This window comes from Calonectris borealis, chromosome 1 (genome assembly GCF_964195595.1).
Source record: "Calonectris borealis chromosome 1, bCalBor7.hap1.2, whole genome shotgun sequence".
In the NCBI taxonomy this organism is placed as follows: Eukaryota; Metazoa; Chordata; class Aves; order Procellariiformes; family Procellariidae; genus Calonectris; species Calonectris borealis.
In genome coordinates, this window is record NC_134312.1 from 43,592,010 (window position 1) to 43,608,842 (window position 16,833).

Consider the following 16,833-nt stretch of genomic DNA (forward strand, 5'->3'; position numbering starts at 1 on the left):
TTCAACCTACAAGCTCTGCTTAACGGCTTGAAATGGATATTTCTTTATAGCCTGCATCTGATGATTGAATTCCTTCTGATGGCAATGAGAATTGAGTATGAGGTAGAGCTGCAGGATCAAACCCTTAGGAAGTACATTACACTAGTGTACATCTGAAGGCTACTTGTATGCCTTAGCTTATTTCACTATAATTGAATTCGTGTATTTTAATCTATACTCATCATCTTTGGCTTAATGTGAGAAAGAAAATTAAAAATAGCTTATTAAGTACAGTAATTTATGCATACATCTAACAAACTTTATAGGCACACTGATTGTTTCAAAATAGGTTGTGCTACAAGCAGGAAAAATATCGGGTGACTTTCAGTTCTCTTCTTTAAGAGCTGCTTGTTAATAAAACTTTGGATTTAGTATAGAATCTTTAAAGTAAAGAAATGATGGCAAGTAAGGAATTTTTTAAAAGGGGAAAGAAAACAAAGTATTAATTTCAGTCCGGGCACATAATAGTTATAGGGTACATTTTCAAATCTATATAATTAAGGGCTTTAGAAGGATTAGAAGGCAGCTTAAGTCATAGGATTTTTAACTGAAATGTAGTCATAGGCTATCCATAATAATCTGGATTTTTTCCTACATTGATCAGCTGAAGGACAGTAGAATGTATAACGATGAAACTGTCATAGAATCCAAGTCATGACTCATAAATGCCCCTTATTGTAAGCATAAGAATACAGTAGTACTGTTTATTTGTTCAATACATAGGTGTATGAATAAAATTATCATGAAAATAATGAATGGCCAGACTCTCATAACATCTTTGACATAGATGGATGGATGGATGGATGGATAGACAGATAATCTACCGTTTTGCTTTTCCTACAAATAGATACTTTTTCTGAGTATCTACTCTGGTCCATCTGCATTCTACTGGCTAAAAGACCATAATCACTCACGATCATTTTCTTTGCATCATAGCTGTGATGCCTTACCAGCCTTCTCCTATTTCGTAGTTCAGACTGGCCTATTAGGCGATGGTGAGGAATCACCAGCAAAATCCGGATGACATCTCTCACCCCTGCTATTCCCTAGGGGAGGACAGGCTCTTTTTTGTTCTCTGTACATCTCTTTGTGTCCTGGTCTGTGGCTATGGCTCTTTATCTACTACAGAAACACATAGAAAAAGAGTATTCAGGTTTGCTACTGCTTTCCATTGCCATTATAGTCTTATCTATAGAAAATCAATAGCTATAAGAAGGTTTCTAATAGACTTCAGAAAGACTCTAGGACTCCTGCCTTTAGGGTCAAAACTCTGGGGCATGGGAGTTGGAAGTCGGAAGACAGAGGTTTTGCTCATATTGTGGATGTCATGGCAAAAAAACAATGGCTTCTCTCAGTGACATTCAGGAAAGGAGAAAACCAACATGTTTATATCAATTCAAAGTAATTTAAAAAGCATCTGAGGCTTTCAGGTTTTAAATCCTTTCCTGATTTCTCAGACTGGCACTTTCAATATAACGTTCACTGATTTAGTTCTGGGCAACAAGTCTCAGCCTTTACATAACCTGCTGCCATTCAAATGATATTTTTCCATTCACAGATGAGTTTTGACTTCAACTTGGCTGCTAATAGAATAAGAGAATTTGAATAAATAAATTTTTAAAACCAACCTTGATAATTTTTTTAATCAGTTCAAAAGAGCTTCTGCTTAAGCCAAATTTGTTTCAAAGAGTTCATAGAAGTGATGCTGAATAGTTTGGCCTGCCAATTTAAGCAAATCTCATAATGGTCCTAAAGTTTCTACCATCCCCACTAATTTCTACATTTTCTTTGAACTGATTTACATAAATGAATAATATAATCCCAGCCTCGGAGTCCTTGAGTGAGAACTATTGAGCACATGTGGCCATTGAAGTCTATGGAAAGATTTCTGTCTGTGGAAAGATTTTTGTGGAAATTGGGCTTGGTTCTTGGGTTTGCTGAGACCACTGCAATTAGGGATGGATTTTTCCCGTCCCTTTCATTGAAATCAGTGAGAATTGATTACTCGGAGACCTTTAAAATTCTAGCCTTTCAACAGCCTAGCTTGAAGCCGTGTTAAGGAATAGTTCGTCTGTAAGATTTTGCTTTCATTTGTACTATGTAAATTCAGATATAATTAGTGAGAACTTAAGGTGGCCTAAACTGAAGTCTGAAATGACTGGGGATATTCACACCTAGTTGTTAGTATGATCCAAAAGGTATATGGTGCTAAGGTTTGACTCACTTTAACTCTGTTTCCTGTTGGGAAAGACTCCTGTGGAATGTTTTGTTTTTTTAATTGAAAACAACTGTCTTTCACCAAAGCGGGGGGGGGGAAAGTGTGGGACTCTTGAAATCCCAGATCAAAGAAAAGTAATTCTCTAGTCGCAGTTGGACAATGTTGAAATTTCTGAGCTCCAGGTACTTTGGTGTTATGTGGAAAACCAGGGTGGGTAGAAGCCGCTAGCATGCACAGCCATATCTCTGTGACCCTGCTGGCTTCTGTGGACAGCAAACAAAGGGTGGCTTTATCAGCAAAATTGTTTCAAATAAAAACCTACTGAGATAAATTTTTAAACAGAAGTTATAACATAAGAAGGATTCATATTTTGTTAAATCTAACAAATTGTTGGCATGTAATATAAACAATAAATTCTTTCCTGCTGGAGGAAAACTCACTGGAATTAATTAAACTTATACCAGTGATAAAATTTACCCAAAGCATCGAAAGTACACTTTATTGAACAGATTTTTATTTGTAATGAGTTGAATGATTACAAAATAGTTGTGTAAGAGTTTTAAAAATATAGATTTAGAGAACTTTTTGAGCTGCCTGCTAATCGGACTCACAACAGTCTAGAAATTAATAAAATAATAATAATAAAAACTTCTGCAGAGCTGCCCTTGAAAAAGAGCTGGACAGTCATGCCTGCTGCCTGTGTCAGCGCTGAAAAATGTTTCTTCTGTATTGTTCTTAAAGATTTTCTCTGGAAAAAAAGCTTCTCTTTATATTTACATTCTCAGTAGTTACATTTTCCCTTGATTTGAAAGTAAAATATTTCCAAATACGATTTGTGTTGAAAATTCCAAATATTTATGATGTCAACTTCTAGGATAGCCTAAAGGAAAAAAGAGGGTTAGGGTAAAGAACTGGAATGTTCACAAGTGTGTTGGAGGATAGAAATCTTAAACAGTGTAATATTTATGAGCAACCAAGAGGCTACATTCTGCTCTCAATTACTCTGGCATAAATCTAGAATTACTCATTGGAAGTTCAAAGTTTTTGCTGCAGATTTACACCCATATAATGAGGAACAGAGTTCAGTTCTGTAAGGGTGGGAAAATCAATTTGGCCAGAATCTAACTAGCCTGGAACTCAAAATCTAATCACAGAAAGAAACCTTTTCCAGGTCAGATAGCAGACTGCACATTATGTATCACTCTTTTTTTCTTCTTCTTTTTTTTTTCTTCTTTAGCTAATATATCAAACCAAGCATACAGTCCTATTCCTTGCAGTAGCACCCGATGGCATTAGGCATTGGGCTGCTTCAGTTTTATCATGTAAGGCAAAATGAAAATGCTTAGATATGGTAGAGTCAAGAAGCTCCACAGAAGGCCAAAAGGAAGCAGGGCGATATCAGCAAAAGTGGCTAAGTTATAGTTTGAGGGAATAAAGTGTAGAGACCTGCAAAAAGCAGTGAGAGGCCTCGGGGAACACAGGAGAACAGTAAGAGGGAAAAGTGAGTCAGAATCAAAATCCCATATTGTGGGAATCTGGGAAAGGGAGAGGTCTTTCCTAAATTAAAGTAGGTTTCAGAAAAGGCCAGAATCTTTTAACAGGTTGTCAGAGTGGGCTTTTGAATACTCTGCTGGTTACAGATCCCAGTGTTGCTCAGGTGGTTTGTGCTGAAGAAATTGTAATGCTCTGCTATGATGGTTTCTGAAAAGAAAATAAAAATACTGCCTGCACATCTTGTTCTTATTCTGGAGAAGATTCTCTCACTGGGTGCAGGGAAGGGAATGGAATGAAAAATAAGACTTTCAAAGAGAGTAAAAGAAAACAATAAAGGAATAAAAAGGAATAATGTATGGAATCTAATTATACCTTTTGTAAATGTAGTCTAAATGTATGTCTCAGACTTGGCTGACAGAAGTAGCTAGAATTATGCAGTTTTGCAGCAGTCGAAAATCTTTCCGGGTCTATCAACAAAGTTATTGAACTGTTGGCTGTGATGTTACATGAATTTGCAATGAATTTTCTGTAAATAATGGTCTCTGACTTTGTCACCAATGAAGGTGTGCATGCCACTGTTGACATTTTCACTAGTAGCTGTTAACTTAGTATTTGCTGATTTTTACTTAACAGTATCTATTTAGCTGGATGCTCCAGCTAAGTAACCAGTTTAGTCTCCCTTCTGGTTTTGATAAAACTGTGCTTTCTTCATAGCTCATCCTAGGGTTATTGTAGGTGGAACAAAATTATTTTGGCTTTCTATTTTATTTTTTAATTTGTGAATGCTGATGTTGCTTTTATGGCTGCCATATGCTTGTTACATATGTCAGTTCTAAAAGCCCCACTGATGGATGAAAGCTGGGAGAGGAGTTTTATCATTTGTCTCCCATCTAGCACTTTTCTTGTACTTGAAGGTAAGTCCAATATAATAAATAATCATAGCCTCCTTTTTTTTTTAACATGCCACATCTGTAAGGTAATATTTCTCCCAAGTATGCTGAGAAGCAGGAAGGAAGCATCTAACATCTGCAGGATTTGAAGTTATTTTTGACAGCTGTGTGCTATTGAGTGTTTCTTTTTTTGTGAAAGATAAAACAACCCAGGTGAATTGCTCAAAGGGCATAAATGACTGTCAGACATGTTAAACATGTGTACTCATATGTACATAAAGATACACACGAAAGATAAAATCATGCATCTATAGACAGAGTGGTGGTGAGAAAATTTAGTTTGCTGACCTGAAAAGCTGCTATTGTAACATACTATTAGATTGCTGTTAAGATGGCACAAGGTATGTGGTGTGGTATAGATGGGAGGTGTTTGGTAATGAGAAACAGCAGTTCATCCTTGACACCTATTGATCAAAAACCTGGAAGGTTTGGTCTAGTGACATACAGAATCCATTTCAGCAGTTGGGCTGGAGCACGCTCTGATCACAGCAGAATGGAGCAAGGCACAAGCTTTCAAGGCTAACTGTAGGAAATGTTCACATATGGCCAACAGGAGATAGAGGCAGACAGTTGAGACTTTTAGTATGTGCATTAGGCCAGTTTTTATTTGAAAGAGAAGAGCACCCACTCACAGCTAAATCGTACACGGTCAAGGTTTTTCATTCATTGACACACAAAGCCTGTCTGCCTAATATTTTGGAGGTAGAGGTGAGTGACCATCTCTGCCAGAGCTCCAAGCTGGCCCAGCACAAGCCAAGGGCAGGAAGCCACAGTGAGTGTGGTGATAAGCCCTGGTGAAGAAACGCTGCTAAAAAATGCGAGCTTTCTATAGTTTTATTGTAACATATCAGAGCAGGCAAATAGCACAAAGTCATGGGCAGAAAGAGCATGTCTGCTTATCAAAACAAAATAAAAATCCTAGCGTGACTTCAAGGTACTTCACAATATCTGTTCTTCACCTAAGAACTTGAGATACAAAATGGCAGTACTGGTCAGAGCAAGGATCCATCACTCAGTATCCTGCTTCTGACCATTGGCAGTAGAATATGTGCAAGCAAAGTGTATGGAAATGGGGCATATAGAATCATAGAATCATTTAGGTTGGAAAAGACTTTTAAGATCATCGAGCCCAACTGTAAACCCAACACTGCTATGGGGCGTAATGCTTCCCCCAGTACACCCGTCCAGCATCGGAGTGAGGTAAATACCAGATTTTCCAATGGGAATTGTGGCAGGAAAGGTGATGTAATGGTGATCTTGTAAGTTTTCACCAAGAACTACAATGTTTGTCCATACTTTATGTTGAGATGTTAAGTTTGCCATAGGAAATCTTGCCTTTAAAATGCCTGTCAGTATCTCCTGAATTAGTGCAAATCACAGGTAATGTAGGATAAATATGAAATATTTATGTGGTTAAAGAAAATGAAAATAATGTGGGTGTTGTAAGAAGGCTTACTTGATAACAAAATTAGTTACGATGACTATCTGCAAAGACCAACAGGAAACCAAAAACATGGCTTGGATCATTCACCCATACTGATAAGCAGTGAGGAATAACAGGCAATATTATGCAATAGTTGCAACTTAGATCAAGGAACGGAAGCGGCTGGGTAGAGGTGGTATAGCTAGCACAGTAGGTATTATAAATCGTGGGTGATGCAAGTCAGCATTGAATGTCTGCAGTCTCAAAGCAAGAAGGAAGCAGACAGTAGATTGTGAGTCAGAAGTGCTCCTCCAGCTGCAGTGCAGCTCACACTTGTTTAAGGTCAAATATCAAAGCTAGTCCCTGAAAATCTATCCATCTTTGTTTTCATGAAGTATTCTTTAAGTATTAATGTAGTCTTCTATTTTTTTTTGAAACACCTATTGCTAACCTTTCACTCCTAACCATTTCCCTGATTATTAAAAAACTTGTTCTTTTCTTCACTGCTGTCTCTATACACTTTTGGCAGAGCAAGATTTCTTCATATCTCCCAAACTCTCTGTGCAGTAATTTCCATTGACTGCAGGGGTATCTGCTGGTGATAGCAAAGCTGATTGACTTCAAAGTCTCTTACTGTTGTTGCCGCACTTGGCCAAGAGTCTGCTCATGACTGTAGCAGATGTTTCTAAGCTTTTTTTTTAAAGTTGCTTTTTTTTTTTTTTTTAATAGACCAATGGGAACCTTATGGAGCAATTTTTCACTACAATCCTGAAGCAAATGCCAGCATAGCTAAGATTTTGAAACCCTCTATCAGATCCACAGTGCTTGTAAGAGGAAAGTTTCCCTTTCCAGCAGATGAAAACATAGATTTGCCACTCTGCCAGCTACCTGATGGCAGATAATCAGCAGATTCCTGTTTAGTCTCAGTTTCTTTATCTTACTGTGTTATTTTTTACAGTTCGTTAGAAAATTTCATAGTAAGTTTATTCTCTGAAGAAATTTTTGATGAAAGTTCTGAACAGTTCACACTTAGTATCAAGAGTCAGAAAGCTTTGATTAACCCGCAAATGTTGCCAACTTCCTTCTCATCTAATTAGGACTTATAAATGTCTCCTAAGCATCATAAAATATTCCATCAGGATTTTAGGGTTTCTGTACATTGGAAGAATTTTTTTCTAGGGGGGGATCTGTGTTGAGAGCAGTAGTGATTGGAGAGAATGTATTAGGACCATATTTCGGGGGGAACAAAAGATAATTTAAACCTTGGTAAAAATTTCAAATGGAGCAAAGCTTCTTCCATTAATAACATTAATAAAAACAAGCCGGGAATTCTGTTCCTTACTTTCCATGAAAGTAATGTTATCACTTAAGAACTTAATCATGCATTCTAGAAATGCCTGTTTTTGCGGTGTCTACCTTAAACATTTCTCCAGTAACTCTAGAGAGAGCTGGAACACTCTCAAATGCCCTGAGAAGTGAGGGAAATGCTCCTTTGGCAATGCAGCACTGAAGTCATGTATCTGTAAGGTATTCTAAGACAGAAAGATATAGGGCAAGCAGGAATTGAAATCAGTAACTCACCATGGCCCACCAAAGGTGATACAAAGCCAGAAATCCTTTCAGAGACAGAAAGCCAGATGGGGAAGAGAGCAGAAAGGCAAGAGGGAGAAAGTACCTGCCAGTGGTCAGAAGAATGCTGGAGAAGCCAGTGTGCCTGCTATGGCACACTGCGCCCTGGAGAGGGTTTGTAAATGAGAAACTGAGGAAACAAGGAAGAAAGGAAAGAAAAGCTGGCACTTTGATTCTTAGGATGAGTATAATCTTTCAGACCAGTTCATGGAGATTGCGATAACTGGGGGGGTTTTCCTTGTTAGCTGCAGTTAACAGCAGCTTTGAGAATCTTCAGCATTTTTTGTTTGGTTCATTTACTTAGCAAGGAACAAATGGATTATCCAATTCTTTTTTTTTTTCTTTTCCTCTTCCACCTCCGAAAGAGGAAAGCTGATGCTTTCATTAAGCTTTACCAGCTGGCTGTATGGTCTAGTCAGTAGGTCAGTATGTAAATACTTACATAGTGTGTTCAGTTGCTATTAGTTCTTTCTTATCCTTACAAAATTTTTGCTTACATTTCCCAATCCTATAGTATTTAAGCTTGATTCCTTTGAGCCAAATACTTCATGATTAAATACAGTGCGTAGCAAAGAGAAATAATTATAATTTTTAACCCACACAGATGTATAAACCAAAAAAATCCCTACTCAAGAGAGAGAGTACTGAGGCCCCATATAGACTTGGGAAGGTCATTTAGTCTCACGGTTCTGCTTGACTATATTTTAATATATCTTACATACTTCACAAGGAGGTATGGTACTAAGTTATACATAAAGGTTTGAAACCATCTGATGGAAGATGCTGCAAATTACAGCATGAATAAAAATTATAAAAGATCTGGTCACTTCTATCAGTTAATGCATTCAAAACCATAAACTCCTGGTTGAACTTTGAAGGGCCAAATTGTTCAGAGGATAAAACGATATCCTTATTTAAAAGTTGTCCTCTTTGAAAAACTTCCCCAACCATTCAGCCAAAGCAGAAGGATTTCCTTTAGGAAGCCGGATGCACCTTTTTCTGTGACTGTAACTGGGCTTTGGATTATATATCTTTGGGAATTCCAAACTGCTAAGAAAAACAATAGCAGCTTACTCAGTAGCATTACATAGTTGCAGATAGGATTAAATACTTGTTACATGTCTTACCTTGAGACTAATGGATTCACCTGACTTTTGTAATAACAAAATTAATGTCAGTAGAATTACGCTGTGAACATGAGTCAGAGCTGAACAATTTGTCTCATCATTATCTGACAGATTGAACATGTTTTGTTACACCAAACAGACACACGGAGTGCTTCTTACTTGTATTAGAAAAGTTTAAACCTGGCTTACCTGGGTTTATTAAATAAATCATAAAAGCCATTTCAGGTACCTTCAGTATTTTAGTATCGTTGGTTGCTTTTTCAAGACTTCTCTGTCCCCAGCTGGGGAGAACTTTCTGCTCAACCTGAAATCAGTGTGTACAAAATCGTGTGATTGTATCGGCACATTCAAGCTTGTTCAGAAGTTGGCCCGGCTCACGTAAGCTATAGACACAGCTGTTACACCAGTGGGATGAAGTAGGGAAACAGCTCAGAACAGACCTCTGCAGTCTCTGGACCCCTGACATTTCCTGTTTGACCCTGGACACATGCAACAGCTTCCTTGTCGAAGATCATAGACCAGAAGGAGCAAACAAATCTCTTGGCTCCACTTTTGAGGCAGGTGTCCCCTCTCTTGATATTTCCTGTGGTCTGGGAGACACTGCCAGCTGTCTGTTCAGTTCGTGCGAGCAGTTTGTCAGAAGGGCTGGGGGGTACAGAAGGGGAGCAGCCTTCACGGGACTCGTTCTGGTATCAGATGTGATGAAGGAAAGAAATTTATGCTGGGGTGTTGTGGTGTGAATGGTTATTCCTGTTAAGTCTTGAGAACAAAATTTCACCTTAATATTACAACCGACAGATACCTTCTTTTATGAGGTGGCTTGGATTTCAGGTGTGTTTACTCTTGTTATATGAAATAAATATTACAGCTTTTTCTGGGATGTGGGGATTATTATACTGAATGCATACATACTGTCTTACTTTGAGGTACAGATCATTCATCTAACTCATAATTTCTGCAAAAACATTGATTGCTTGATGCTTTCAGAATTGTGCTTTATAGCCAGATTGTCATCATTTTTAATCATTACTAGCTAAAGAAACGGTCCTTCCGTCAACATTTTACTGGAACTGCCACTACTGTTGACAAGACTACTAAGAATTGTGTTTTGACCTTTGCTCTGTTTTCCCATTTTTTGGTCTCTCTTTCCAGTTTTATCTCCTTATCTAACATCCCACATGAAATGTTGCTCTCTGGTTTTTTCCACAGCTCAGTTGTCTTCTAGCTTCCTCATAATTCTCTAAGCTTTCCTGCACAACTTCATCATTTCCCTTGTGTCAGGGCTTCAGTCATGATCTGTGTTCATCCTCCTGCATCCTGAATCCAGCTGATGTCCCCTACCTGCCTGGCTTGAGGATATCTAAGCTGATAAATGGCTAAGTGGGAAAATTAGAAACCTACAGGTCCTCCCTCTGTACAATATTTAGCCTGACCTGTTTCTTTGCAATCCCTTTCTAGAAATGTCTCTGTCAGCTTCATGTAACCAAGTGAAGATATGTGTCCCATATCTTTTTACTCATTACTTTCTCTATCCTGCCAACAATACTTTTGTCCCTCATGCCGGGCAGTCTGGTGTTGTCTTTGATTTCATGTAACCCCAGGTTATAGCCACTGCTTGCAACTTCTCCACCCCTGGTTTCTCACAGATATGCCTTCTTTCTATTTGGACACTATTCACATATCTAAATCATCCATCACTATTCACACACATATCTAAATCATCCTCACTGCTTCTTTGGATTCTCCCTTCAGCCCTGCTTGATGGTCACTTAGCTCCCCACCCAGAGCTACTGAGGACAATCCTACCAAACTCACATTGCCAGCGCGATGCCTAACAAGGCGCCTTTCGCCGTTTCCAGCTTTGCCCTTTCCCCACAGTTATGCCCTGTTCCTTCCTTTACAGAATCCTTGTGGGCCCAGACACCTTCTGCCTGTGGTGCCATCCCCTGCCTGTCCAGCTCCACCACCAGCACCTGCGTCTGGTGCCGGTTCGTGCATGTTGTCCATGGATGCTTTATCCTGTGCTTTCCTGTTTGCATGGAAAACACTACTGAAGCTTAGCTGTTAAATAGTCTTTTCCCCTGATATCCTTCATAAAACCCACATTCATCATGAGGTACACAAAAGCCTTTCAAGCAAAAAATGTAGCTAAGTGATTTCTAAGGATAGCAGATGTTTGTTTATTTATCTTTTGCTTAGGATTAGAATGAGAGAAAATAAAAAAAGGAAGACAAGACTTACAACCAGGCTTGTAATCACATTCTTGCCTATGAAGTATTATTATTGTTTTCCTCCATTAACTTTCCTGATTCCTGCAAATAGTCTTGTAGATTCTTCTCTGTATCTTCAGTAGACCAGAAGCACTTCCTGGTTTTATCGTTGTAAAAATTCTAGCTAAATGGGGTTCTGAAGGTGATGGCCCTGACCTGTTACTAGCTTAAAAGTCATAATATAATTAATAACTATTTTGAAAGAGTAATAATTATTTTGAAAGAGTAACACCAGCTTCACATCATTGTTTCCAAACCCTGTTGGTTATGTATTACAGATGACTCTCTCCTAGTAAGCTTGCTTACTTATTACTTTTAGGGTTTCTGTGCTGGGAAAATGGGTTGCAAAAGAGACTGTGGGTATCATGACCTCATCATTCGTATTCAAAAGAAGAACAGCAAGACTACCATAATGCATTACTTCGTAAAATTATAACCCTGAGAAGTAATAAGATTCAATTACATTTTTTTGGCAAAGTTCTTTTTAAGAACGTATCTGTCTCATGACTCCAGTCTATTCTTTGTCTTGATCGTTGGTTAACAGTCCTCATGAGGATTTTTCATCTCCTCAAACCTTGCAAGAGATAAATCCCTCTTTTCCTGCGGTCCGCTTCAGCCTTTGCATATGTGCACTTTCTAAAGCGTTAACTGTTAACAGTTGTGCCGAAGAAACCTAAATTCCTTACACAGACACAGTGCTTTATGATGCTGGAGAACAAATGCAGACCGCACAAGGAGCTTCCCTCCCCTTTGCTCTGCACAAGACCTGAAATGTCACACCGAACAAGAATATTCCACTCGTCAGAGCGGAGAGTGGTGGATCCTGTGGGCTGAACTTGTCTAAATGCAGAACAGTTACCTCTGTGCAGTCTTGCATAAAGCCCATTGCGGCTACTGTTAATGGTGGCAAAACCAAAGAGAAGGTAAGCAGAGGATGCTGAAATGAGTTTGCTGATCCTCTGTACGCCCACTTCAAAACTCAGGAGGTTCCTAAACCAGGTCAGATTCACTTCTACAACTACAAACAAGAATGGGATAGTTTATAGGTCAATATAGAGAGTTGAATTTTTAAATACTGTGTCAGTGTGATCTCTGTAAATGAAAGATAGAGGGTAATACTGTGTATTACAGTTTTATTCTGCAAAATAATTTCAAACGGTAATTTAAGAGGATCCTTTTAGTCTGCTTCTCATTTACTCTGTTTTCTTTTCAATGGTTTTTCTAACTCTTGCCATCCTTAATTTGAGAACTTAAAAGTCCAAAAGGCTTTTATTTTGTCTTGTGCTTACATCTATAGTGTTAATAGTACATACTATTCAGGGAAGGCATAGTTAATACCATGTAGGATATTAGTGGCAGAATAGGATTCAGGTCATCCTATCTCTCTATGTTTTATTTTGTAAGAGATAACAAGAAAAACATGTGGAACACTTTTGTCCATAATGCTGGGTGATAAAATCCCATAGGAGTTTGATGGTGTGGCATTTCTGCACATTTTTTTCCTTATATCACAGTTTAAAATGGGTTCCCCTGCTATAGGCTCTCAAAGGAATTTACAGTTGTCCTTTTAAGTAAGTGTTTATGCTGCTCAGCAATTTGAACTGTCCATCGTGACTCATTTTATAGCCTGCTCTGCTTGCCTATCTGTCTTGTATTTCCATGTACGAGGATTTGAGGTCACCAGCAAGAATATTTCTATGAGCAACAAGCAGAAATGATGCGTTGGACATGGACTTCATGGAGCTTTAAATGTTTTTAGAAAGGGAAGTGTTAACATTGAATAGATGACGTTAGCACCACCACCAAGAAAGAAAGAAAAAAAAGAACTCTCAAAAGCTGTATTGACTAAATCTTCTAACAATGCTCGTGATTTTCCTATATCCTGCTCTGTGTTTTTGTATGGATTTTTCATAGCACAGACAGACGTTACCCACACTGTGATTCAGCGTCTGTTCCTAGCCACGCTCTTGCACGATTTTAACCTGATTTCACGGGAGGAACAGGGAATGAAACACCGTAGCTCATGGTTGTCAGCAGTGAAAAATAGCCAGGAATCAGACAAACAGCTTCATTGCTGAGATTATTTCCGGGATAAAAACTCTTCCAACAGCTGTTTGCTTTGGCCACTGCTCAGGTCCTTTTTTTTTTTTTTTTTTGAATTAGAAAAAAAAAGAGGTTTGTTTTTTTTTAAGATGTGGGCTGGTTATTTATGTAGTCAGGAAGAGGTCTCTGCTTCCAGTGTTGTGGTCTCAGAGCTGTTTTGACAGTTGGAGTACGGGGAGGTTTCATCTCTTCTCTCCCTCCTTTTCTCCCGTCCTTCATTCACTTAACGCACAGACCTGGAATGCTGTAGGAAGAAGAGAAAGCGAATTTATGAGTTCTTTAATCCCAGACAGGCAGCTCTGTGGCAGTTACCTTCAAGAAAAGTTCACGCCCCAAAGGAGTGTTTAGTCTTACAGAGCCACTGACTCACTGAGCAGCGCGTGTGAGTGGCTGCGAGGGAGAAGGGGAGAGATGAAGGAAAAGTTTTGCTTCCTTGTGAAACTTGTAATATTATTGTTTTAAGACGTTTTTGAAAAGATGACTGCTACTTTTGTTTAAAGTATTTGTTCTGGAATTGCTGAAGCTGGAGTCTACCAGACTGAGGTCAGGAGCATTTTCTTTGGCAGAAAGAAGATACTTTTATAGAAGCCATGCCTGTACTTGGGGTTGCCTCCAAGCTAAGACAGCCAGCCGTAGGGTCAAAGCCTGTTCACACTGCCCTCCCGATACCCAACCTTGGCCCCGCCGGCTCACAGCAGTACTCACCAAAGTCTTTGGAGCTTACTGGGGCGGAGAGTTCAATGCTTTCTTGTCAGCTTACGTTAAAGTCAACCTGTGATTTTGGAGAGAGGAGAACGCTTCAAGGAAAAACCCAGGAGATCGAAGATAGCAAGGTTAGTTGTAAACTTTACCTGTGGATCTCAATTCTCAGAAAATGTTGATTTGCTCAGACAAAGATCTGATAGAAACCTACCGCATGCAGAACTCGGGGGTAACTGGGTAAATAGACTTTTGCTGTCATCAGTGAACTCGCATAGCAGCCTTGGAAATTTGTTTTGCTCAGTATTGCTGTTTGAATAAATATTCTGTTTTAAAATGTTAGTGTTGAATGCTTCACAGATGCATTTTGATAAGGATCAGTAGAATCATAAGTAGACAAAAATCATTCCGGCACCCAGTAAGCAGAGCAATGACATGACAGTCCTTAAAAAAAAAAAAATCTTGGCTGCTTCATGTTATATTATGAAGTTTAAAAAGAGCTCTCACGCCCACACCTATTCCCACAGGGAATCTTTTAAAATAAAAACAAGTAATTGATTTTCTTTTCACTTTTCAAATGGTCTGGTTACTCTTGCTGCAGAACTGCTGAACCAGAAAAACAGCTTCTCAGTGAAAAGTACCTGTGTTTTTCTCCTCTGCAAAATAGCTTCTTCCTAGCCCCTACCTAGCTCTGATTCATAGTGATTTAAAAAAAAAAGATTTGTCTGAAGTAGGATGCCACAACGTTTTTTAGACTGCTTAGGTTTTTTTCTTTTATAAGGGGGGTCTTTTTGAGTCTTAATTAACAATTTAAAGACTTCTGCTTGATTTTCTACTAGTCTTTTTGCTGTAGTGGAAAACATTTTTCATGCTTTGAACATGAGTATTGAGTCCCTTCTTGTCAGTAGTATATATTCCTGTAGATCTTTCAGTCAATACATTACTGCTGCATGTGTGGTTTAACAGCTTCAGCAAGCAGTGTTATGTGAGGTTACTTTCCCTTGCTTTTCTAGTACTTTTGGTTTGTGGAACTGATTACCACACTGGGATTAAACATATATTTGTAGTTGCTTCTTATTTAGTTTGAGGACACTTGAGTGTCATCAGAGTTGTTAAAGTGGCAAGATACACATAATATATGTACTTGGTTTTTCCTTGTTTTTAGTTACTGGGTTAATTCAGTATTAGTGAAGAAAGTTGGTTTTGTGGTTAAAGCATAGGGTTGGGATTCTGAACATTTGGTTTCCTTTTTAATCCCTGCCACATATTTCCCCATGAGATTTTGGTCATGTCACTTAATTTTTCCCTTGGAGTTTTTTGTATCACCTCTCCCTGCCTTCCAAAGATGATGCATTGGTGTACATACATGCTATATAGAAATATAAAGAAGGAGGAGACTATTCATCTCTTGATTACCAGAAGTGTTGAACAGCCCTTTTCTATGACATGAGTGTAACATGAAGATAATAATAACCTCTGAACACCATGCAATTCCTGCTTGCTTGCTTGCTTATTTTTAATAGAAAATATTCTTTATGTTTCCTCTTTAATGTTGTTCTTTAATGGATATTACATGAAAAGTAAATTAGATTTGCAAGTACTATTTTCAGAAAAAAAGAGTACAGTTACATTGCCTACTGAAAGATGTTTCTTGATTCTTTAAAAAAAGTGTGGAGAAAGATATAAAGCATCTTGCCTTCAGTGTTTAAAACGCTTGGGAACTATTAGTGTTTAGCATGAGACCTAATGGGAGTCATATCCTTCCAAGGCGTCTGGTCCTGAGCACTGCTGAAGTGCCAGTGAGTAAAGTAACAGGCTAGATGGACCCAAACTGTGATCACAATTTGCCATTTCATGTTTCATGGGTTTGACAATACTTGTAATCTTAGAGACTGTTTTTTAAAGAAAAAAAAACACAAAACAAACCAACCTCCAAAAAGCAACCTACCAGCCATTAGATATCTCTCTCTTTCTGTTCTCAGTGCAGGCAGCTGAGTACTTTGAAAAGATGATCCTTAAAGAGTAAGGCCAGTTCATGCACGTGATGGTCTGAAAACGTCCCTTGGCTACCTGGATTTACAGAAGTGCTGAGCATTCACGAAGTTACTAATTTCTGCAGCCTTTCTGTATTCCCCCTTTACAAGTCCAATATTCCCAGTAAAGCTTAGTGGCAGCCAATTGCCCAATTTTCTTCCAGGCACATTTTTTTGAAGGATGCTCTTTTATTCACCTTTTAAGCAAGTTTCATGAAATATTTTTGCCAAAGTAGTTTGGGCTATAAGGTGGGTGGTTATGATGAAGAAATTATTTTTAGGCTTTTCTTACTAGTAAACTTCAAAGTATCAGCCTAAAAGTATTGAATGCTATTTTTCTTCATCAGTGATGGAGATCCATGCCACCCTGTTTCCCAGTGCCTGGTAGCCTCAGCAGTACGTCCAGGTTATCTAAGCAGCAGTTCTAAGCACAAATTTGAGGGAGTTGTTAGGGTTAATGTCTCTTCAGGTTTGCTGCGCAGATGCAAGTTCTGCATTACAGATTGTGTTGTCCCAAAGCTTGACCATTTGTGAATGCTGTTTCCAATAGACCTTTGGTTGATTTCTTTGGTTAGCAAACGTATTAATCAAACGTGATATTCCTACGTGGCTCTGAGGTATACAGTGCTGTACATTGGGAATGTTTCATTATAACAATGATCAAATAAAAGGTCTTTCAATTAAAATGTAATGAATCCCTAGTCTGAGTTTCCAATAGAGTAAAATCTGCCTATATAGCATACTGCTTGTATGCTTATATTATTGGATATAAGACAGCACTCATTTTTGAGGGAAAAATGATGGAGGATACCTATCTGCAAAAGACAATGGAAGGTATGAATTAATCA

At 38.5% G+C, this 16,833-nt stretch overlaps 1 protein-coding gene across 2 annotated transcripts in view; it reads left to right on the top strand.

Moving 5' to 3' along the window:
* Positions 1-13,134: 13,134 nt before the first annotated feature.
* NAV3 (neuron navigator 3) overlaps positions 13,135-16,833 on the top strand; it is a 270,974-nt gene continuing 267,275 nt past the window's right edge. For both annotated transcript variants that reach the window (XM_075150396.1, XM_075150404.1), the window contains exon 1: positions 13,135-14,086. In XM_075150396.1, coding sequence (XP_075006497.1) covers positions 13,844-14,086 — 243 coding nt within the window. In that variant the 5' untranslated portion in view covers positions 13,135-13,843. The remainder of the gene's footprint in view (positions 14,087-16,833) is intronic.